Source organism: Apteryx mantelli, unplaced genomic scaffold (assembly GCF_036417845.1).
Source record: "Apteryx mantelli isolate bAptMan1 unplaced genomic scaffold, bAptMan1.hap1 HAP1_SCAFFOLD_20, whole genome shotgun sequence".
NCBI classification, from domain to species: domain Eukaryota; kingdom Metazoa; phylum Chordata; class Aves; order Apterygiformes; family Apterygidae; genus Apteryx; species Apteryx mantelli.
In genome coordinates, this window is record NW_027118553.1 from 7,643,500 (window position 1) to 7,668,402 (window position 24,903).

Sequence of the window (24,903 nt, forward strand, 5' to 3'; positions counted from 1 at the left end):
GCACAGCTGTGAAGATCTGCACGTAGGACAGCACAATGAAAACAAAACACCCAGAGCCTAAACAAACAGTAATCACAAGTGCCCAAACTGTCCTGAGGTAGGAGTCAGAGCAGGAGAGCTTGAGGATTTCAGGAACTTCACAGAAGAACTGGTCCACTGTGTTGCCTCTGCAGAGTGGTATAGAAAATGTGTTAGCAGTGTGCATCACAGCATTGAGAAAACCACTGCCCCAGGCAGCTGCTGCCATTATGACACAAGCTCTGCTGCCCATGATGGTCCCGTAGTGCAGGGGTCTGCAGATGGCAACAAAGCGGTCATAGGCCATTACTGTGAGAACAGAATACTCAGCTCCAACTGAAAAGACAAACAGGAAGACTTGAGCAGCACATCCTGAATAGGAAATGGCCCTGGTGTCCCACAGAGAATTGGCCATGGATTTGGGGACAATAACAGAGATGGCGCCAAGGTCGAGGAGGGAGAGGTTGAGGAGGAAGAAGTACATGGGGGTGTGGAGGTGGTGGTCAGAGGCTACGGCTGTGATGATGAGGCCGTTGCCCAGGAGGGCAGCCAGGTAGATGCCCAGGAAGAGCAAGAAGTGCAAGAGCTGCAGCTCCCGTGGGTCCACAAATGCCAGGAGGAGGAACTCGTTGAGGGAGCTGCTGTTGGACATTAGTTCCTTTGAGGCAGAGGGGGACTGTCCGAGGAAGAAGAGACATTGACAAGTTAGGGCAGACTTCTCTCAGCAAAATTTCTCATAACCTCCCCAAACACACACACATTACTTCTCCCCATCTCAGCAGCACCATCATTGATCTCCATCGATTGAGCTCCGGTTTCTGCTGGCTAAGTTTGCCGTGAGGAGCAGGGGCCTCTGCCCGTGGGCTCCAAAGGAGTCAGCCCTGACCTACAGCACTGCAGACATGGGAACAGGGGTGACTAAACTGTTATATTCACAGTTCCAGTCAGATGTCATCCACTCAATATATTGAAGGGAGTTTCAGCACCTTCACTCCCACTTCTAAACAATGTGGGTTCATGAATAGTTTTAAGGCTTCTTTGTTTTTCTTTAGCTGACCCAGTCACACCTGCGAAGGATTCCTGGAGGTAGAAATCCTCAGCATTGCTGCTGCACTCAGAGTGAGCAGCTGTGATTCCGGAGAGGGAAAAGGATTTAATCTGGCTTTAGTGCAGAGGGAGCAGAGCTGGCCTGTCCAGCTGCCTTCTTCCCAGCTGCCTTGTGCTCGCACCTCGGAGGTGGAGGACAGTTGCACTCATGTTACCCGAAAAAGAAACGACACTGCAGAGAGCAGAGGAATGCACTTGCAAAGTGCCCATCAGCACTCTTTCTGAGGGAATGTGAGGCAGGTCTCAGCCGTTTCCTTCTAGCCAGCAACACATCAGTCTTCTTCCAGCTGCCCACATCCAGCCACCCAGGAGCATGTCTCAGCGTGGCCTCAGTACCTAGGTGGCTTTTGCCTGGGGCACCTAGATAACACACAGCTGCAATGGGAGAGCTGTGTCCTTGTGGAGGGCAGCTTGCAGCCCAGCCAGACACCCCAGCAAAATGGCAGAATGTCCTAAGGATGGGGAGTCCTGATGAGACAGTTGGCTCTTTCCTGGTCCCCCACACTGCATTGCCTGGACACCCACAGGTTAGAGGGGCACTTGGGCACCTCACTGTCAAGGACACGTCTGCATGGCAGGACCTGCAGGGTCAGTGTCTGAACTGCATCAGAAAGCCCCCTGCCCAGAGAGTCCCAGGGGAAGCACAAGGGCAGCATGGACAGGTGGGAAACATGGAGCAATACCATGATATTTGTGGAGAGGGAGGCAGGGACAGGGAGGGACAGAGGGGCACTCACGAGTGTCTCCTCTCCTGCATGTCTGGCTGCTGAGGAAACAACTCCTGCCCTTGACCCCACAGCCTTGAGAGCAGAGGGCTGTGCTGGCTGGGAGAGGAGAGGAGGCCTTGGAGTTGACAGTTTCCTCTCACACTCTGACCATGACTCTGCTGCCTGGAGCCGTCCCTGCGGGGAGCTGTTTCTCTCTCCCCACGTCTCTCCCCTCTCAGTGCTCACAGACCCCATCCCACCTGCTGGGTGCTCAGCTCTGCCCTGCAGAAACCTCCTGGGCAAAGGGCTCTGCCCAGGGGCACCTTCTTTTTTGCAGGTGCTACAGAGCAGGTGAGAGAAACCTTGCTGAGGCTGGAAAGGTGATGCTGGCTCTGTCCTTAGGCTGAGGGGTGGATGAAGGCACTTGCTGAGTCCTTCCCAGAACTGATCCTGTCTCAATGTCATTGTTTTGGTGCCTCCGTTCCCTGTCTGAACCTGACAGATCCAATCCCATTTCACTCCACCCAAACAGAAAACAACTCAAAGCACAGGCTCATGACAGCTCCTTCCCTTTCATTTATCCCCTTTCATGTATCCCCTGCCTTGGCATTCCTTTTGGAAAGGCCCCTCCAGAAATGTCCTGGGAGTGAGCTGGAGCTGTGGGCAGCCGTGACCCATGCAGCATCCTCTTGAGAGGAGGCTCAACCTGCCCTGACGGGGGTTTCTCCTCCCACCCAGAGCTTCTCCCCACAGCGCTGTGGGGAATTTCCCGGACAGGCTGAGTGCTGACCCTTGCAGGCAGCAGAGTCACTACTCTGGGCACACAGCACCCTGGGGCACAGTGACACTGCTCTGACTCACGAACCTGGACAGACCTGTGTGCACACCCAGGCTTCACACACCTGCAGTGTCCCTGGGAGAAGGTAGCAGGATGCCCTGTCCCTGTGACAGGGAATCCCTGCTCTAAAGCACCTCCCCCTGCTCTGCACAGGAGAAGCTGGGAGATCAATCCTTAAAAATCCAATCATGTGACTGGATGGGTTTCAGGACCTTTCCAAGAACCTCAGTAGCATTGCCCTGCAGCCAGAGACTTACCGTGTCAAGAGCTGTGAAGATTTTTCCCACAATGTGCTCTCCTCTGGCCTCCCACTCCACAGTATAGTTCACATCTCTCTGTCTCATCTCATGTCAGCAGCAGCAGCAGGCAGTGCCTGCAGCCCTGCTGCTCTTTGCAGAGGAGCTGCTCTTGAACACAGCTGTCTCTGGGCAGTGCTGCCAGGTTGCCATGAGCTCCCTCTGTCCCCGAGGCCTGGCCCTGCTCAGGAGCAGAGGTCCAGCTGAAGGCATGAATTTTTCTGTCCCGTGTGCTACATCCTCCTGGGAAATGTTCCCCGAAGTAGACTAAAATAATCACCTATTTTGCTTTTCTAAAGAGTAGAGAGAGACTGATTCCAGCATTGCAGTTTATTTCATCAGAGGATGGCTATCTATGAAAGGTGGAAACATCCCACTCAGGAAGCCCCTATTTCCATCTCTTAACTAGGCTGGGCACCTAGACAGGGACAAGAATAGAGTTTGTTTTCCCATGGTTTGGGTATTGCTTCAGATGAGCCAGTCTGGGCTTCTCAGGCTGCTTTAGAAGGCCCTGGGATGCAGTGGGATTCAGATCCTTCCCGTGAGCTCCACAAAAAATGCACAGGAGGTGGGATTCTCCTTGTCCAGGCAGAAGTGAGCACAGCATGGATGTCTGCATGCAAGATCACAGTCTATGCTCCCATTGTAATCACTGGAGATGGAGGGTGGGTCAGTTGCTCACACACAAACACCTGGTGACATTGGAAGAGACAGAGGTGGTCAAAAACATGTGCCAGTGTCTGCTTGCTCTGATGGAGCAAGTGTGACACCTACATCCTTCTAGATCATGAGTTGGGGGCCAGGCAGGGAATTGCCTTGGCTACCTGAAATGATACTAGATGCCCACTGCTACCAGAGCTCCACTCACCAGGAAGCTGAGACACATGCAGATCCTGACATTGCAAACAGTTGATGTCATCCTGTGCAGGCACTTGATTCAGTGACACAGAAATAGGCCTGCAGGGCCATGTCGGATGCCTGGGGTGTCCAGCACAACCACATGTCTCTAGCAGATACAGCATGGGACCTCTAGGAAAACCAGAGGACCAGAGGACCTCTAGGAAAATGCCCCTTTGGAGTAGTTGCTGGGCAAGTGCCTTAGGGCATGTCAGGTTTCCTACCAGTGCCCAAACAACTGGATCCCACCACTGCCTTTAGGCCAAGTCCTTCCGATCTACAGCCAAGTCTGCTTCATAAATGGGAGAGGCAAGTCACACCAAGGTCTCTGCTCTAGTCTCTGCACCCTTAAAACCTTATAGCTTTCCTCCTCCTGAACTTCTTCTCACCCCCAGGTGATATGAACAGGAACTGGGCTAATGATGACCTCAGGCTGCCAAATCACAGGCTAGTCAGGGCCAGGGACTTCTTCAGTGACACTTGTCCTGCCTGGAGATCGATTCACCTCTGTCACAGGCCCCAAGGTGCTACAAATCAGCTCAGGCAGCTAATCCCTCTCCTGCCATTCCTGCACAGCCCAGCTCTGTTTCTCCCTGGCCTTGGGCACCGCAGGCTTTGCTCTCTTAGTGAGAACCTCCTTTCACCATTACATTGCCACCTGCTATCTATGCCAGCGTGGCTCTGCTCGGAAGTGGGGCCTTTGCACACACAGTGTCCTTGGCCTTTGGTAACAGGTTTCACCATTACAAATCTGTTCTCTGTGCCACAGCTGAGGCTCTGCAACCCCAATACACACAAGTGCCTGCAGCCTGGGGCACAGAGAGGAGCAGATGGAGATGCACAAGCTGTCACAGGCCTGAAACATGGTTGGAATAACCAAGATGTGGAGGGACCTCTAGCATGATTTGAGGGCTTTGATGGCAGGGTACAAGCTCTGCAGGCAAGACCGTTAGGGAAGATGAGCAGGGGGGATGCCCTTGGTGTGAAGGGACAGCTCAGATGTTGGAGCCCTTCCCTGGGATGGACAAGGGTTTGGGTGAGAGCTTGTGCGTGAGCATCAGAGTAAAGGTGACTCTGTGATGGGAGTTACAAAGCACCCGATGAGGGTGAGGAGGTGGATGCAGTCTCCTTTAAGCAACCTGAGGAAGTCAGTGGGTCACAGGGCCTGGTTGTGATGGGGGGACCTTAATCTCCCCGATATTCATTGGAAGGGCAAACAGCAGGGTGCAAGCAGTCCAGGAGATCTCTGGAGGCTGTCAGGGACAGCTTCTAAGCACAGCTCCCTGATGGGCCAGTAAGGGTGACGCTCACCTGGATCTGGTACTCGCACACAGGGAAGCACTGATGAGGGCTGTGATCATCTGTGGAAACCTTGGCTGCAGTGACTATGGAACAGTGGAGTCCCAGATCGTGAGGGCAGTGAGGAAGGACAATGGTAGTGTACAGACTCCAGCCTTCAAAGGAGGAAACTTTGTCCTCCTCAGGGGACTGGTGGGGGATCCCATTGGAGGCAGCTCAGAAGGGCAATGGAGCCTAGGAAAGCCAGCAGGTCTTTAAGGACAGCAGCCACCAAGCACAAGGATGGTCCGTACTTATACTCATTAAAACTAGGAGACATTTGGGGAGATGGGCTTGGCTAAACAGGACCCTCTTGTCCACCAAAGTAGGGGTGGTGAAACCAAAGCTCCCAGAGGGTAGACACTTGCAGGGAACGTCAAGGGCACGAGGAAGAGCTGCTACTACTCTTCTAACAGAGAAAGAATAAGCAAGGAACACATGGGCTCACTGCTGAATGGGCCAGGGGTTCTAGTAATAGCAGATGCAGATAGGTCTGAGGAGCTCAATGCCGCCTTCTTGGCTTCATTCTTCACCAACACGATCTCCTGGGCTGTTGTGCCTCGAGTCAGGGCTCCAGAGGAGAAAAAGAGGCAGCAGGGGATGAGGGTTGAGTGAGGGATGACTTGCAAGAACTCAACCCCTACAAGTTGGTGGGATTGCAACAGCTGCATGCAAGGACATTGAGAGAGCTGGCCGCTGTCATAGCAAGGCCGCCCTCTCTCATCTTCGAAAGGTCGTGGAGATGGAGTGAGGTCCCAATAACTGCAGAAAGGAAACGTTACATCCATCTTCAGAAAAGGCCCAGAGGGCAACCCAGGGAACTACAGGCTGTTCAGCCTCAGTTGGTTGAGGAGTGTGTCATGGAGTGAGTCCATTCACTTCTGGGCACATGAGAGAGAAGAAGGTGCTAGGGAATAATCAGCATGGATTTACCCAGGGTAAATTGTGCCTCACCAACCTGATTGCCTTCTAGGATTAAATAGCTCTATTTGCTGTTGGAGAGCAGAAAATGTCTTTCAACTTGATTTGAGCAAGGTGTTTGACACTGTCTGCCACAATATTCTTGTGGAATACAATTTAGAAATGTACCGCCTAGATGGGTGGATAACCAGATGGCTAAAGAACCTTTTGGGCGATCAGGTTCAGAGGGCAGTGGTGAAGGCGTAGTACTCTTCTTGGAGGCCAGGAAGAAGTGGAGCACTTGAGGGTCACTCCAGGAACTTGTCCTGTCCAACAACTTTATTAGTGGCATGGAAGAGGCAATACTCAAGATGCTTGCTGAGGACCCAAAACTGCAGGGGGGCCTAGTCATATTCTTGAGGGCTGCCATTGAGAGGGACCTAGACAGGCAGGAGGAGTGGGCTGTCAGGAACCTCATGAAATTCAACAAGGACAAATGACAGGTCTTGCACCTGCAATAAACCAACACCTCACTGTGTTAGAGGCTGGGGCCTGAGTGCCTGGGCAGTGGCTCCATGGAAACGGACCTGGCGGTCCTTGTGGACAAGAGACAAACCATGAGCCAGCAGCGTTTCCTGGCAGCAAAGAAGGCCAGAAGCATCGTGGGCTGTGTGACCAGGAGCACAGCCAGGATGTCGAGGGAAATGATGATCGCCTTCTATTCAGTATTCATTAGACCACATCTAGAACACTGCATCCAGATTTAGGTTCCCAGAACAAGACAGAGGTTGATAACTGGGAGCAAATTTGACCAACGGCCCTTGCAATAGTCAGGGAGCTGAAGCACTTGCTTTGTGAGGAAATGGGGCTGGTTCAACTTGCAGAAGAGATGTCTTTGGAGGGATCTCATAGCAGCCTTCCAATGGCTACAAGGAGGTCATCAAGAAGATGGAGCCAGGCTCTCCACCAGGGTGCATGGTGGGAGGACAAGAGACAATGGGCATAAGTTGGAAGAAGGGATGTTTGTGCAGGAGACATAAGGAAAATCTTTTCCACTATGAGGATGGTGAAGCATTGGAATTGGTTGCCCAGAGAGGCTGTACAGTCTCCTCCCTTGGAGGTTTCCAAGACCACACTGGAAGAGGCCCAGAGCAACCTGGTCTGACCCCAGAGTTGACCCTGCTGTGAGCAAGCAGATTGGCCTAGAGACCTCCTGAGATCCCTTCCACCCTGAAGGAGTCCATGATTCTTCCCACTCTCAGTCTTCTTTCATCGATGTCAGGGGAGCACGCAGGTTCCCTGTGGCAGTGGAAGCAGGCCAGCTTTCTTGTCCTCCTCCAGCCAGAATTATTCAGATGCAGGACTTCTTGCAAGGAATCCCCCAAACAGCCCTGATCAATCCTTTGCTTTACTTTTAATTTCCTTTTTTTTCTTCCTCCCCTTTTAAGTCTGTCTCTTTTACCATCCGGATCCCTTCTCCTACAGCCCACCACTGCCTACCCTTAACCCATTGGCACTGCTTTGGTTTGTTTGTTTGTTTTTGTCTTGTTTTGTTTTGACAGAGAGGAGCTTCAGTCCTGAAGGATCTTGAGAAACTCGGGTGATTCACACAACAGATACCTCATGAAGATTTACAAGAGAAGTGTCAAGTCCTCTGCCTAGGCAGGAATAATCCCATCCATGAGGAGAGGTTGATGGACGCGGGCTTCTTTATGCTGCTGACGTGGAGGCAAAGGGCAGTAGAGTAGAAGCCTGTGACTGCTTGAAGGGTGATTTCAGAGATGATGGAGCTTCTCTTGGTAGTGGGAAATAATATGAGAAGGAGAAAAAGCCACCAAGAGCAGCTTGTGGGGTTTAGATGTGACATTAGGAAAAGAAAATGTCACTCAAAGGGTAGTGCTGTGGTGCTGAAAGCTCCCAACAGACCTGAGGTCTTTTTCCTTTTGGCTATGGCTGGTGTCTCTGACACCAAGGCCCACGAGAAGACGTTGTTTCCAGAAAGCACTGTGGCCTTGTTGCCTCCTTGTCCCTTGGGAGCCCAGGAGGTGCCGTATCATGGTCCTGCACTCGGCCTTGGGCATCCCCACCCACACACTGCCCCCAGGAAGAGCCCTGAGCAAAGTGTGAGGAGAAGGATCACCCTACCCAGGGGCTGGTTGTCAGTGCCAGGTCACTCTGCTTTGATAACATACATTGAGGTTGACTTGGCATCAGAGCCACCCTCACATTGCCTTTGCCTACCTGCAATCAGGGCCTCCAACTTTCTGCTCTAATCAGCCCCTGGGGACCCTTTCTGTGTAATGGCCCTCAGTGGGACCCATTAACGCTCCAAGAAACTTTGGGATTTTCTTCCGACTTTAACTTCCTGAGAGGTTGCTTCAGTCTCCTCTCAGCTTCACAGGTTCATGGACTCAGCACCAAAGACAGCTGAGGGGTCATTAAAATGCAAAATCCCCTAAGGAGCCATGCCTCTCCCCATAATTTTCTTCAGTTCGTCAATTCTTGTGTGGCTACTTGGAAAGTTTGCAGAAGTGTATTGAAATTAGGCAGATTTCAATGAGCACCTGAAAAAGAAAGATGTCTGCTTCTTAAGCTTTCTTGATTCTTCAGTTTTCAGAATAAGCGATACCCACATTTTCCAATTCATACTGACCCACAGGGTCTCCTAATGAAGTCTGGACAAGTCAGAAAAGCAGTATTTTTGATAGGAGACCTGTATGGACAACCTTCCCCCCCACTTCCCCAGCCCTGACAGTTCCCTCATCAGCCACTGGGGACTTTGATCACTCTTGTTCAAATCGAACCTTTTGCCACTCAAGGCTGCAGCTGAATGTTACAGCTCATGTGCACCAATTCCCACCTGCTTTCCTTAGACAACTAGCTGCAAACAGACACACAAGATTTTCTCTTAGTTGCAAACAATCAACAATAAAATTTGGAACAGCTGAATAAAAGATACAAGACACTCCTCAACTATATGTTTAGGCCAAGCTGCCCCCAGTGAGGTCCACTGCCACAAGACGCAACCTTCCTTGAAATGTTTTCACAGATAGATAGGAAAGGATAGACAAGAAACAGAACAAAGGAGCTGGCTAAAGAGACAAGGAGACTGCTGGAAGACGAGGCAAGCTTCAGACTGCCAGCAGCTCAGAGCAGCAACTGGAGAGCTGAGATGTACCTGAATGATAAAGAGTGAGGGGAGGAGGAAAACTGGGAAACTATGGGAAATGCATATGTCCAGATCATCTGCTGCAAAGATGACTTTAGAAATGATCAATTTAATCAGGACATGTGGAAATATGTGAGAGCACTGAGATTACATCCACAGCCTAATAGACAGAGCAGTGGAAACACAAGGTCAAGGGCAGATTGATATTTCTTCTCCCACAATTAATACTCTTCCTGAAGATGTCCACTATTTCTTCATAGGAAAACATTGACATTGAAATTAGCCAGTCATTGGAGCTGATGAAAGTGTGCTCATATTTTTGAAATGTTGAAAACTGTTCTTCACCTTTCCAGGCAGACCTCAGGTGTCCAACCACAAGCACCCAGGGGCACTTGGAGAGGCCTCGGTGTCTCTGAGGCACCTGCCTGGGCCTGGCAGCTCTCACAGGGGACCTGCAGGAGACCAGAGCCCCTTGGAGCTGCAGAGGGAGACTGGGCAGAGGGGACCAGGGCACCTGCAATGGCACCAGCCTTCCATGACCCTGTGACTGCATCCCACCCCAGTTCTGAAAATCTCTTTCCTTTTCATAGGGGATGCATTATCTCTCCAGAACACCAGTATAGTAAAACAGAACAAATCAAGAAAGACAATGAGAACAGGAAAAAAAAAAAAAGAAAACCTGGAAAATCTAACAAAACATTTCTTTGCTTTAAACCTTTGTCTTAATTTCTTTCTTGTTTTATTCTTAATGTCATTTTCTAAACTTTTCTGTTATAATCAGACCTACACCACTAAACAGGATATTTTTGTGTCTCACACAGAGCCCAGTGCTCAGAAGACCACTCCCCACCCATGGCTGTCTGTGCCACACCTCACTCTTTGCACAGAGCACGTCACCCTCTGAGGTGTCCGGCTCTCTTGACTGCTGAGGAAAGCAGGGTGACCAACTTCAAGGAAATGCTCTATTTTTGGGTGGCCGAATTTGCACAAATCTCAACATACCCATGTTAAAGCAATGTTTTAAAGGAGTCTCTAAAACATCTTCAGTGCAATAAGTGACAAAACATCCTCATTTCCAAAACTTCACAGTTTTTACAATTGCCAAATATTTTTTCTTCCTTATTAACTGGCAGCACTGTGTTCATGTACTACAGGAATTAGTCTGTCTATGCGAGTGTACATATATATTTATAGATACATTCTTCATCAAAATACATTTGCTGGCAATCCTCTGCATGGAGAAACTTTGTTCTGAGGAACTACTTCATTTAAATGGATACATTTCAGGTCTCTTCTTCTGCTTCTCTGTCCTTTCTTCTTCCTCTGCCTCTTCTCTCTTTACAGAGCTCTCCAGGGAACGGTGCACTGAATCACAGCACTTGAGACTGTGTCAAAGGCCTTGCTAAAGTGAAGCTTCACAAAATCCCCTGCTTACCCTTGTGCACAAAGCCATTCATCTGATGGCAGAAGGCAATCAGGTTGCTCAGGCATGGTTTCCATTTCCCCTTGGTCAACGCATGCTGCCTCTTCCAGGCCTTGTCCTTCATAGGCTTGGAGATGGTTTCCAGGAGAATTTGCTCCATCCCCTTCCCAGGGACTGAGATGAAGATGACCAGCCTGTCGTTGCCCAGCTCCTCCCTCTTGCCCTTCTGGAAAATGGGTGCAATGTCTGCCTTTTCCCAGTCATCAGGAACCTCCTTAATCACCCTGACTTTTAAAAGATGACCAACTGCAGCGTTAAAACGACTCTGGCCACCTCTCCCTGCACCCTGGGGTGCTTCCTGTTTGGTTCCATGGACTTGTGTGTGCCAACTGGGCAAGGTTCCTCCCCAGCTGCATCTTCCTCTGCCATGGGTGAGGCTTTGCTAACACAGAAGCTGCCAAAGGATTCGTGGGCCAGAGAGGCCTGGCAGTAGACACTACTAGTAAAAGACAAGGTAAAAGAGACAATGAGCTCCTCAGCCTTTCCCCTGTCTTTGTCACTAGGTCCCCTGTCCCACTGAGCAGGGAGGCCACCCTTTCCTTGGCTGCCTGCCTTGTGCTGCCAACGTCCTTACAGAAGCCCTTCCGGTTGCCATCTCCATCTCTTGCTACCTCCAGCGCCAGCTCCCGCTGAGCTTTGGCTTGCCTAACTCCATCCCTTCCACCACACATAATGGCTGTGTCCTCTTCCTGGGCAGTCCATTCCCCTTCCAACCCTCTGTGCACTTCCTTCTGCCTTTTCAAGTCTTAAATCACAAAGTCCCTGCTCATCCACGCCAGCCTCAGGCCAGGCCCCGATGGACTTCCCTGCAGATTTTCCTGTGTTCCTGTGCTTCAAGGACAGTGGCCCTGAAGATCCCAGAGAGCTCCATGTCTCCTCTGCCCTCCAGGACAGTCACCCGTGGGATCCTGACAAGCACATCCTGAACAAGATGAAATCCTCTCTGCTGCAGTTCAGGGCAGTGACTCTGTTATTCCTCCTACCTCTCCACTATCTCATGGTCATTGCAGTGACAGCCAACCTCCACATTCACATCCCCATCCAGACTGAGCTTCAGGCAAGAAAGAAAGGGCAGCATGGCACCATCTCCCTAGAGGTGCAACTACAGAGGTAGAGAACTCACCCTGCAGAAAAGCCTGCATTTCTCCCCTCACCACTGAGGGGATCCAGGCAATGGACTTCTGTGTGGTTAAAGGTGGATGCAAAGAACTTCAGGGTTAATGTAGCTATGCCTGAGGCAGTGCCTCCCAGGCTGCTCTTACAGTCAACAAGGAAGAAGGAGGAGGTGTTCACCCGCCTTCTTTTAGATGGTCCAGAAAGCACAAATGACTCCTATCCCAGAGACATTTGTCCTGTGCTTGAAATGGGGCCTGAAATCATAGGCTATTAGGACAATTCAGGCTGAAGGGACCACAGGAGGCCTGTAGCCCAACCTGCTGCTCAAAGCAGGGTCAGATATAGGGTCAGGAACCCCAAAATTCCCCTGGTAAAAGACTTATGGGATTATACAGCAGGATAAGGCAGTAGAGGGTTAATGGGGTGGTACAAGTCCCATGGACGAAGTAGTTTCCTTTTTCCCCTTCTCCAGAGAATTAAAGGATCAGCTCTCCAGAGGGAAGAAGCTGGGACACTCTGTTTGCCACTAACATGGAGGCGGAGAAGCTCCTGAGTCCCTTACAGACAGAGGCTGGTCCAAAGGACACCACCCCAATGGCACCAGACCCCCCAGGCATGCTTGCCTTCTTGCTGGGCACCCTCCAGCCCCAGGCAGGAGGTCTGCAGGGAACAGAGTGGGGTGTGCAGCCTGCAGCCCTGGCCACCCAGCAGGTGTGCTGGGACCCTGCTCCTCTAGATGAGACTGGGCTCTCCTGCATTTCCCCAGGGTGAAGCCTTCATCCCCTCTGGCTGGGAATGCAGCCCGGAAGGGAGGGCCAACATGGGAAACACAATCTCTGTTCCGGGGTGTGAAGAGAGAGGGGAGTGCAGAGGGGGATCTGCTCATGCCCTGGGCAGTGATTCCCTCCCTGCAGCCAGTACAGCCCTACTGATGCCCTGTAACCCATGAGCCCGGGAGACGGGACTCCAACCTCCTCTGGCTCCAAAGATTTCTCAGCGCCTAAGACCCAGGATGCAAAGCACCGGTCTGGGGACACCTCAGCAGTCGAAGGGGCTGAATGCCTGGCATGTTCCTGAGAACTTTTCTGCAGTATCCTGGCACTGGTTTGACTCCTGTTGCCCATGGAGCAGAGACTCCTTTGGAGGATGAACTCTCTCACTGTGTAACTCTGGAGGACAGGGTTGACAGGTTTGACCAGACAGTACAGATGCCAGCAAGGCCTCAACCCCACAACAGTGTCCCCTGCCCAGGACTCCACTTTCCAGCCCCTTCCTCCTAGAGGATTTGGGTTGGGAGGGACCACCAGAGATCTCCAGAACCACAATCTGCTCTGAGCTGGGCTAACTTTACAGTCAGATCAGGCTGGTAAGTGCTTTCTCCTGGAGAGTTTTTAAAAATCTCCTGGCCCCTGTCCCAGTGCTGCTCAACTATCATGATTACTGTTTCCTTTTCCTTAAACTCATTTGAAATTTCCTGTACTGCATCTTCTCCTTGTTGTCTCTTGGCCTTTCCTTCCCTTGGCCCCCAGCCAGACCATCCCATCTACGTTGACCGATGACAATCACAGACTCATCTCCAAGCTCAGCCTTGCTGGGATCTCCTGGGACCATTCAGGTGGGCCATGGTGGCCAGCTCTAAGTAGACATACATGCTGCAGGTCCCTACATGGTCTCAGGGGGGAGCGTATGGAGACACAGCATGACCCAGGGCAGAGCCTGTGGGCCAATGCCAGGGCAGAGTCAGCAGTAGCAGGTGTGAGAAGAGAAGACCTCCAGCAGCTCCTTTCCACACCCCGGCAGGGAGTGATGCACCCAGCAGTGCTCCTGAGAGATGATGGTAACACAGGAGAGGTGGCACCGTGAGCTGTGATGCTGGGCACCAACCAACTGTCCTGGGTGTGCAGTTCTGGCAAGCAGTGCCAGTGGCTGCAGCCCCTAAGAGACCCCCAGCCCTGCTAGGAACAGTGAGGCCCCTCCATGACCGTCGAGAGCTTCCTGGAGTGTCATGACTCCCATCTGCACCCCATCTCTGCACTGGCCCAGCCCTGCTGCCCTGCATGTGGCCCCACGGTCCCACTGCTCCACTGTACAGACACTGCACAGGACAGGGTTTGTTCTGCGGTGGGGAAACATCCCCCCAGCATGGTCCCCATGACAGTCCTCAGTGCCCTGTCCCGCAAGGCCCTCCTGCCCAGCAGCCTCCCACCACTCCCCAGCCCCTGCCCAGTCCTGGTCCTATCCCCCTGAGGTTAGCAGAAGGCCATGCTCTGGGGTCTGCTGGGGTCTGGGCCCAGGTAGAGAGGCCAGGCAGGGCTGGATTTTCCCCCCATAGAGGTGCTTAGCCGAGCAGGCAGAATGAGCTGGCCACATTCCAAGATCACCCCTCACCAGCACCATGGGGAATGCCCAGTGCTGGAAATGGCTGGTACGAGGGGCCGGGTCTGGGAGGAGTTTCCAGGGGCAGTTTCTCCTCTCTGTTCATGCAACAACAAGCTGGGCTGCATCTTTGTTCTGACAGACCCTGTATGAGGCCCCCCATGGGAGGAGGATGGTCTACAGGTCCAGTAGATGGTCCTAGGACCTCCTCTGCCTGCTCCCTGCCAGCCCTGCAGAGGACCCAGGAGAGGACTCATCCTCCCTGGACTCACAGCTGGATGCCAGTCCTCCAGCTGGGCATGGAGCCTTGTCTGGGGGTGACATCTGGGGTATGGACCAGCACACAGGATGTCTGAAGACACACAGATTGTCTGAAGGAGATGTGCTGGGGACAGGGCCTGAGGGACAGCAGCAAACTGATATGGCTCCTGGATGCTGCTTCCTTCAACACAAGCTCCCACAAGGGCTCCCAGCCTTCTTTTTGGTGCCACCCGTCATGAGGGGTGATGGCACAAGGAGCTGGGAGGATGGGGAGCATTAATCCTTCTTCAGGCACTTCCCAGGCCATGTGGAGGGCCAGCAGAGCAAGGACTTCTGGCTCTGCACTGGGAGCTCACTTCAGTGTGCCCACACTCGGAACATTGTCTTGCATTAAAGGTCGGCAATTTCAAGCCCAGTTCCACTTCCTTCTCATCTCTTCCAATCCCTCCTCTGATCTTGTCGGACATTCCCACACCCCCTCCCCTCTTCTGCCGCAAGGCCCCGAGCTGATGGTGCTGCTCTGCAGAGTGAGTGGGCTGTGGGGCCACAGGGCCACAGGGTCACTCTGCACTGGCCATGCTGGTCAGGGTGGGAAGCAGACCCAACCAAATGGGAATCAGGGCCTCTAATCCCTTCAGGGACTGCGGATGTGGCAGGTGCTTGGAGGGACTATGGAGCATTTCCAAAGCTACCAGTTGTGTCCAGGTGCGCCTCTACATCTTCCCCCTGGTATCACACTGACGACATGAATCGCTCTCCAGTCTCCCTTCCCTCTGGCAGATGGGTCCCCACTGCCTCTGCTGGGATGGCAGAGTCCTGCTTTGCCCACGGATACCTGGGTTTAGCACTTTAACCTTAGGTGACTCCACCTTGGAGAACCTCTCCCTTTGTGAGGCTCCAGTCACTGCCCACCCCAGGCACACACTGTCCCAGGAGATTCCCAGAGCTCTCCTGGCACCTCCAGATTCCCCTCCAGGAGGATGGGGGTCTTACACTGTGCCTTAACATGTGGAACGGCCTTGGGTGTGTACATCATCATTGACAATTCGTCATCTCCACTGTTACTGGACACCAATGGGTGAGTCCTAAATCCAGCCCTTGGTCTCTAAGAGATCATTACATGATTAGGAGCTTTTTGCTTCTAAACCCATGGACAGCTCTGCCCAGCAGGCCCTTTTGACATGCAATTCCTTGGGCCTATTCTTGACACCAGCTTGTGAAGAAAAGCCCAGCCTTCAGGCACTGCACTGTGCAGAACTTACTTTATTACAAAGATACTGCACAGGAGTCAGTCCTGACGCAGCGTTAGACACAGTTTTATGTGGGTACCAGGTGAGATAGAGCAGTCTCAGGAAAAGTGGAATGAATTCAAACATTTGTGTAGTAACATGATAACAAATAATAATATTAATAATAATAGTAATAATAGTAATAATAAAAATAAAGTGAACAAACAAAGTTCAAGCTCGTTGTGATGCCCTGGGATTCAATTGTGGAGAGCAAAGGCAATTTTGCCACTGCTGAAAAATATCCACAAAATCACTTTCCTCAGGGCATCTTTGAGCTCCTTGTTCCTCATGCTGTAGATGAGCGGGTTCACTGCTGGAGGCACCACTGCGTACAGAACAGCCACCACCAGATCCACAGCTGGGGAGGAGATGGAGGGGGGCTTCAGGTAGGCAAAAAATGCGGTGCTGACAAACAGGGAGACCACGGCCAGGTGAGGGAGGCACATGGAAAAGGCTTTGTGCCGGCCCTGCTCAGAGGGGATCCTCAGCACAGCAGTGAAGATCTGGACGTAGGACAGCACAATGAAAATGAAACACCCAAAGAATAAACAGGCACTAAACACAGTAACCCCAACTTCCCTGAGGTAGGAGTCTGAGCAGGAAAGCTTGAGGATCTGCGGAATCTCACAGAAGAACTGGTCCACTGCATTGCCTTGGCAGAGTGGTATGGAAAATGTAGTAGCAGTGTGCAGCAAAGAATACAGAAAACCACTGCCCCAGGCAGCTGCTGCCATTTTGACACAGGCTCTGCTGCCCATGATGGTCCCGTAGTGCAGGGGTTTGCAGATGGCAACATAGTGGTCATAGGCCATGAGTGTAAGAAGAGTATACTCTCCTCCAAAGAAGACAACAACCAGTAAGACTTGAGCAGCACATCCTGAGTAGGAAATGGCTTTTGTGTCCCACAGGGAATTGACCATGGATTTGGGGATGGTGGTGGAGATTGAGCCAAGGTCGAGGAGGGAGAGGTTGAGGAGGAAGAAATACATGCGGGTGTGGAGGTGGTGGTCGCAGGCTACAGCTGCGATGATGAGGCCATTGCCCAGGAGGGCAGCCAGGTAGATGCCCAGGAAGAGCGAGAAGTGCAAGAGCTACAGCTCCCGTGTGTCTGCAAATGCAAGGAGAAGGAACTCGTTGAGGGAGCTGCTGTTGGACATTTTACTATCTCTGGGCGTGGGGGACTGTCCAAAGAAGAAAAGACATTGAGAAGTTAGGAGAGACTTTGCAAGTAAAAAATCCCCAAAATGTTGCAGTTCTCACGCAAACCCCCACTTTGCCTCTCTCTTTACTGAGAGGATGTGTGCAGCTCCCTTGCTTGAGCTCCACTTTGCACTGGCGGAGTGTGTTATGAGGAGGAGGGACTTCTGCCCATGAGCTCCAGAGGAGTCAGTCCGGCTGTATAGTGGTGGGATACATGGGAATGGGGGTCACTAGCTCTGATATTCACAGTTCCTGTCAGATGAAATCCACATGGCATGTGGAAGGGCTTTTCAGCATCTGCACCACCACTTCTAAAGAATGAGGTTGGAGGAACAGAGTTTGGGGGATTTTTTAAAAGTGTTTATTTTCTTTGATGTGCCCCTGTCACCCCTGGGGAGTGATCCTCAAGGGCAGCAATTCTCAGCATTTCTCCTCTGAATCCTGACAAAAATGGATTCCCTGTCACTTGGTGCAGAGTGAGGACAGCTTGTCTGTCTATCAGCCTTCTTCCCAGCTGTCCTTTGCTCGCACCTCTTGGAGCTGGGGGATGATCACACTCATATGTTGCCCCAAAAAGAAACCAGACCCTACCGAGAGCTGGCAAGTCCAGTTTCAAAACCGCAGATCTCCAAGCATCTCTCCCTTTCTCAGGGCACCCGAGGGAGGTCTCCATATTCCCCTTCTAGCCAAGGACACACAGGGCTCTTCTCAGATGCCCATTTACAGTTTCCCAACACCATTTCCATACTCTCAGCATCTCTACAGCTTCCTCACGGGTCTCTTGGACATCACAGAGATGCTATGAGGCAGCGGTGCCCTTCTGGAGGGCAGCTCAAAGTCTGGCAGGACGTGACAGGGAAATGGTCAAAGGACCGTTAGGACTGAAGATGGGCTCTCCTTAAGGCAGAGTCAGCTCAATACCCAACCCCACAGACTGCATTTCCTGCAGCCACACAGGCTAGAAGGGGGCTGCAGACACCTCACTCCCAAGCAGACCCCTCTCTTGCACAACTCGCAGGGCAGGTGTCTGAACTGCAGCTGAAAATCCACCAACACAAGGGAGCCTGAGAGAAGAACAGGAGCAGCATGGAGGGGAGGGGAAACAAGGAGCAACACCATGATCCTGCTGCCAAGGGAGGCAAGAAGAGAGGGCCAGATGGGCACTCAGGAAAGCCCTCACCTTACCCACCTGGGCATGCTGCCTCACAGACGGTGACAACGCAGGGCAGTCGCTCTCCATGGCTGTCAGGGCAGAGGCTCTGCTGGGTCAGAGAAGAGACATGGGGGGGGCTTGTTCGGAAGAATCTGTCTGCATTGGAGGGACTGAGCAAGACTTGCTCAAATACATTCTCCCAGGACGATTCTGTTTGCAGTTCCCTCTCATTCCCTGCCCATTTCTGCTGCCTGGCACTCTCCCTGCTGCCAGCTCTTACTCTGTCCCAACATCTTTTCCTTGCCGCTGCTCACAGACCCCATCCCACCCTCTGTGGGCTCCATTCTGCCCTACAGAAACCACCCAGGACAGGGCACTGGGCACAGGTATCTGTTCTCAGAGGTCCTAAGGAGCAGGTCAGGAAAACTCTTGTAAAGCAGTGAAGGTGCTGCCGGTGCTCTTTTTAGGCTGAAGGGGTTTGATGCAGTTTCTCATAAACCAGAGGTCACTGAATTCACGACTGAATCTATCAGTCATAGGATGGGATGGGTTTAGAACATCCCCTCAGGAACCACAGTAGTATTGCCCTGCAGCCAGAGACTTACCGTGCAAAAGACTGTGAAGATTCCTCCCACAGTGAGCTCTCCTCTCTCCTCCCACTCCACGCTGCCTTTCTCTTCTCTCTGCCTTCTCTCATCTCATGTCAGCAGCAGCAGGCAGTGCCCAGAGCCCTGCTGCTCTTTGCAGAGGAGCTGCTCCTGCACACAGCCGTTTCTCAGCAGTGCTGTCAGGTTGCCATGAGCTCCTACCATCCCAGGAGCCTGGCCCCGCTCAGCAATAGTGGCCCAGCTGAAGCCCTGAATTTCTCTGTCCCTTGTGCTCCCTCCTCCTGGGAAATGTTCCCTGAAGTAGACTAAAATCATCACCATTGGTCTCTTTCTCAACACTGAAGGGAAACTGATTCCAGCATTACGATTTGTCTCATCACAGGATGGTTATCTGCAGGAGATGGAAATGCCTCACTCCTAACTAGGCAGGAAGCTACTTGAGGACAAGAAGGGAGGTCATTTCCCCATGGTTCAGGTTTTGATTCAGGTGAGTCAAACTGGGCATCACATGCCTATTTAGAAGCCCATGGGATGGGTGGGATTCAGCTCTCTCCCATGAGCTCCACCAAAAAAAAAAAAAAAAAAAAAAAAAAAAAAAAAAAAGCAGGCAGTGGGATTCTCCTTGCCCAAGCCAAAGTGTACCCAACAGAGATGTTGGTCACCTAGAGCACATTGCACAGGATTGCATCCAGGTGTGTTTTGAATATCTCCAGAGAAGGAGACTCCACAACCTCTTTGGGCAACCTGTTCCAGTGTTGCCAGCAGGTCGAGGGAGGTGATTCTCCCCCTCTACTCAGCCCTGCTGAGGCCACATCTGGAGTACTGCATCCACTTCTGGGCTCCCCAGTACAAGAGGGATGTGGCACTACTGGAGCAAGTCCAGCGAAGGGCTACAAAGATGATGAGGGGACTGGAGCATCTCTCTTATGAGGAAAGACTGAGAGAGCTGGGCCTGTTTAGCTTGGAGAAGAGAAGGCTGAGAGGAGATCTTATTAATGTGTACAAGTATGTGAAGGGAGGGTGTCGAGAGGATGGAGCCAGACTCTTTTCAGTGGTGCCCAGTGACAGGACACGAGGCAACAGGCACAAACTGAAACACAGACACTTCCATCTTAACATGAGGAAATACTTTTTCACTGTGAGGGTGACAGAGCACTGGAACAGGTTGCCCAGAGAGGTTGTGGAGTCTCCTTCTCTGGAGATATTCAAAACCCGCCTGGATGCAATCCTGTGCAATATGCTCTAGGTGACCCTGCTTGAGCAGGGGGGTTGGACTAGATGATCTCTAGAGGTCCCTTCCAACCCCAACCATTCTGGGATTCAGTTCCTGTTCATATCATCTGGGGGTGAGAAGACGTTCAGGAGGGGGAGAGCAAGAAGGGTCTGAGAGTGCAGAGACTAGAGCGGAAACCTTGGTGTGATGTGCCTCCCATTTATGCAGCAAGCTTGAATGTAGATGGGATGGCCTTTCCCTAAAGGCAGTGGTGGGATTCAGTTGTCTGGGGCACAGGTAGGAAAAACTGAGATATCCTGGGGTGTTTCCCCAGCACCTACTCAAATAGGGCATAGTTTTCTCAAAGGTCCCAGGCGGTTGTGCTAGAAAGCCCAGGCATCTAACGTGGACCTGCTAGACTATGTCATTAAATCAAGGGTCTAGGCTGAATTACATTAGCAGTTTGCACTGTAGGCATCTCCATGTGTCTCAGCTTCATAGTGAGTAGTGCTCTAACAGTAGTGGGCATCTAGTGCCATTTCAGATGTGCAAGGAAGTTCCCCACATGCTCCCCACCTGATGCTCTAGGAGGATGTAGGTCTCACGCTTGCTCCATCAGAGCAAACAGACACTGGCACATGCCTGGGACTAACTCTGTCTCTTCAACTGTCACCAGGTGTTTGTGTCTGAGCAACTGACTCCCACCCTCCATCTCCAGTGATTACAATGGGAGCTTAGAGAAGGAGCTCCCATGCAGACCTCTATGTTGTGCTCACTTCAGTTTTGGCAAGGGGAATCCCACCTGCTGTGTGTTTGTGGGGTTCATGGGGGGGATCTGAATCCCACTCCAGCCCAGGGGCTTCTAAACAGGCATGCGATGCCCAGATTGACTCCTCTGAATCAACACCTGCACCATGTGTCAATGAGCTCCCTTCTTGTCCCCGTCTAGGTGTCCTGTCTAGTTAAGAGATGGGCATAGGGCCTTCCAGAGTGAGGCTTTTCCATCTTTCATAGATAGTCATCCTCTGATGAAATAAAGTGCAATGCTGGAATCAGTTTTTCTGCATTCTTTAGAAAAGGACAATAGGTGATTATTTTAGTCTACTTCAGGGAACATTTCCCAGGAGGAGGGAGCACAAGGGACAGAGAAAGTCATGCCTTCAGCTGGGCCCCTGCTCCTGAGTGGGGCCAGGCCCTGGGGACAGAGGGAGCTCATGGCAACCTGGCAGTACTGCTGAGAGACAGCTGTATGCAGGAGCAGCTCCTCTGCCAAGAGCAGCAGGGCTCCGGGCACTGCCTGCTGCTGCAAACATGAGATGAGAGAAGGCAGAGAGAAGTGAAAGGCAGTGTGGAGTGGGAGGAGAGAGGAGAGCTCATTGTGGGAGGAATCTTCACAGCCCTTGACACAGTAAGTCTCTGGCTACAGGGAAAAGCTACTGAGCTTCCTGGAGGGGTCTTCTGAACCCAGTCCATCTCATGGCTGGTATGTTTTTTAAGGATTGTTCTCCCAGCTTCTTCTTTCCAGAGGAGGAGGAGTAGATGCTTCAGAGCAGGTTTTCCCTGCCACACTGTCACAGGGACAGGGCATCCTGATACTTTTGCCCAGGGACCCTGCAGGGGTGTGAAGCTGGGATGTGCACACAGTTCTGCACAGAGCTGTGATTCAGAGTAGCCTCCCTGTGCCCCAGGGTGCTGTGTGCCCGGGGCAGTGACTCTGCCACCTGCAAGGGTGAGCACTCAGCCTGCCCAGAGAGCTCCCCACGACACTGCAGGGAGAAGCTCTTGGTGGGAGGAGTGACCCCCAGCAAGGCAGGTTCATTCTCCTGCTGAGAGGGTGCTGCGCGGGTCAGGTCTGCTCACAGATCTGGCTCATGCACATGACATGTCCAAGGGGTCTTTTCAAGAGGAAGATCAAGAGAAGGGCTACTTGAAAGGGAAGGAGCTTTCCTTCGGGTGTTTCCACTTTCAGTTCCCTATTTTTGGCAGGGAGAACCAAGGAAGGAGTTTTCTGTTTGGCAAGGAACTGGGAGTCCGAATCCTTCACTCTGAGAGAGTGAAGCTCTCAGCCAGCTGCTTCATCCTCACCTTAGCCTACAGACAGCATCAGCATCACCCTTGTGACCTCATAGGAGTTTATATGACTTGCTCCTTAGGACGCGCATGCACAGAGATGCCCCTGGACAGTTCCCTGATCTGGGAGGTTTCTGTAGGGCAGAACTGAGCACACAGAGGGTGGGACAGGGTCTGTGAGCACTGACTGGGAAAAGATGTTGGGACCGAGAAAGAGCTCCCAGCAGGCAGCAGAGATGGGCAGAGAATGAGAGGGAATTCCAGGGCATGGGCCACCTCCTCTGCTGCCAGACCTCCAGCAGAGGAGAGGGGTATCTCTCCTGCCACAGACCCATTTCGTGCTACCTGAGAAAGTGGATGAGAGCTACTGCCCTGCGATGTCACTGTCTGTGAGATGGCATGCCCAGCTGGGTAAGGTGAGGGCTTTCCTGAGTGCCCATCTGCCTCTCTCTCCCTGCCTCCCTTAGCAGCAGGATCATGGTGTTGCTCCTTGTTTCCCCTCCTCTCCATGATGCTCCTCTTCTTCTCTCGGGCTCCCTTGTGTTGGAGGGTTTTCAGCTGCAGTTCAGACATGGATGCTGCAAGTTGTGGAACAGGAGGGGTCTGCATGGGAGTGAGGTTTCCCCAGCCCCCTTCTAACCTGTGGTGCTCCAGGAAATGCTGTCTGTGGAATTGGGAAATGGGCTGACTCTCCCTTAAGGAGAGCCCATCTTCAGTCCTTAATGTCCTTTGACTTTTTCCCTGTGGTGTCCTGCCAGGCTGTGAGCTGCCCTCCAGAAAGGCACTGCTGTCTCATAGCACCTCTGTGATATCTCAGAGACGAATGAAGAAGGTGCAGAGGTGCTGAGAGTATGGAGATGGTGGTAGGAGACTGTATGCGGGCATCTGAAAAGAGCCCTGTGTGTCCTTGGCTAGAAGGGGAGCGTGGAGACCTCCCTCTGGTGCCTGGAGAAAGGGAGAGATGGTTGGAGATCTGCACTTTGAAACTGGACTTGTCCACTCTCAGCAGTGGTTGGTTTCTTTATAGGGCAACATATGAGTGCGATCATCCTCCAGCTCAAAGAGCTGCAAGCACAGGACAGCTGTGAATGAGACTAACAGACAGACTAGCTGTCCTCACTGTGCTACAAGGGACAGTGAATCCATTTATCTCAGGACTCAGTAGAAATGCCAAGGATTTCTACCTCTGAGTAACACTCCCCAGGGGTGACAGGGGCATCTCAAAGAAAATTAAAAAATCACTGAAACTCTGTTCCTCAAACCTCATTCTTTATAATTGGGAGTGAAAACGGGGAAAAGCCCTTTTACATGATGAGTGGATTTCACCTGACAGAAATTGAGACTGTCAGAGCTAGTCACCCCCATTTCCCTGTGCGAACTGCCTTACAGCAGGACTGACTCCTCTGGAGTCCATGAGCAGAGGTCCCTGCTCCTCACAGCACACTCAGCCAATGCAAAGAGAAGCTCAAGCAGGGGAGGTGCACAAAGATCCTCTCTGTAAAGAGAGAGGCAATGTGGGGAGTTGTATGAGAACTGGATTTTTTTTTTTTTTTTTTTGCTTGAAAAGTCTCTCCTAACTTCTCAATGCCTTTTCTTCTTTGAACAGTCCCCCATGCCCAGAGATAGCAAAATGTCCAACAGCAGCTCCCTCAACGAGTTCCTCCTCCTCGCATTAGGGGACACGCGGGAGCTGCAGCTCTTGCACTTCTCGCTCTTCCTGGGCATCTACCTGGCTGCCCTCCTGGGCAATGGCCTCATCATCACAGCCGTAGCCTGCGACCACCACCTCCACACCCCCATGTACTTCTTCCTCCTCAACCTCTCCCTCCTTGACCTTGGCTCCATCTCCTCCACTGTCCCCAAATCCATGGCCAATTCTCTGTGGGACACCAGGGCCATTTCCTACTCAGGATGTGCTGCTCAAGTCTTCTTGGTTGTCTTCTTGTTTGGAGGAGAGTATTCTCTTCTCACTGTCATGGCCTACGACCGCTTTGTTGCCATCTGCAGACCCCTGCACTATGGCACACTCATGAGCAGCAGAGCTTGTGTCCAAATGGCAGCAGCTGCCTGGGGCAGTGGTTTTCTCAATGCTGTGCTACACACTGCTAACACGCTTTCAATACCACTCTGCCAAGGCAATGTTGTGGACCAGTTCTTCTGTGAAATTCCCCAGATCCTCAAGCTCTCCTGCTCAGAATCCTACCTCAGGGAAGTTGGGGTTACTGTGTTTAGTGCCTGTTTATTCTTTGGGTGTTTCATTTTCATTGTGCTGTCCTACGTCCAGATCTTCACTGCTGTGCTGAGGATGCCCTCTGAGCAGGGCAGGCACAAAGCCTTTTCCATGTGCCTCCCTCACCTGGCCGTGGTCTCCCTGTTTGTCAGCACTGTCATCTTTGCCTACCTGAAGCCCCCTTCCCTCTCCTCCCCAGCTGTGGATCTGGTGGTGGCTGTTCTTTACTCAGTGGTGCCTCCAGCAGTGAACCCGCTCATCTACAGCATGAGGAACAAGGAGCTCAAAGATGCCCTGAGGAAAGTGATTTTGTGGATATTTTTCAGCAGTGGTAAAATTGCCTTTGCTCTCCCCAAATGACTCCCTCTGTGTCCCATACCAGGACTGAGCTTTGTTTGTTCACTTTATTTTTATTGTTACTGTTATTACTGCTGTTATTATTATGTGTTATCATGTTGCTGCAAAAATGCTTGGATTCATTCCACTTTTACTGAGACTGCTCTGTCTCACCAGGCACCCACATCAAATTGTGTCCAACACTGGGTCAGAGCTGACTCCCTCACAGTATCTCTGTAATAAAGTAGGTTCTTCCTGGCACAGTGCCTGAAGGCTGAGCTTCCTCCAAAGCTGCTGT

General features: G+C 51.9%; 1 protein-coding gene across 1 annotated transcript; it reads right to left on the bottom strand.

Annotated features, from left to right (window-relative positions):
* Positions 1-16,088: 16,088 nt before the first annotated feature.
* On the bottom strand, positions 16,089-16,607 carry LOC136996119 (olfactory receptor 14J1-like; the record flags this gene model as incomplete). The annotated part of the gene is made up of 1 exon (XM_067317109.1): positions 16,089-16,607. A coding segment is annotated over exon 1 (519 nt), but the record flags the coding sequence as incomplete, so codon positions are not given.
* Between the last annotated feature and the right edge of the window lie 8,296 nt (positions 16,608-24,903).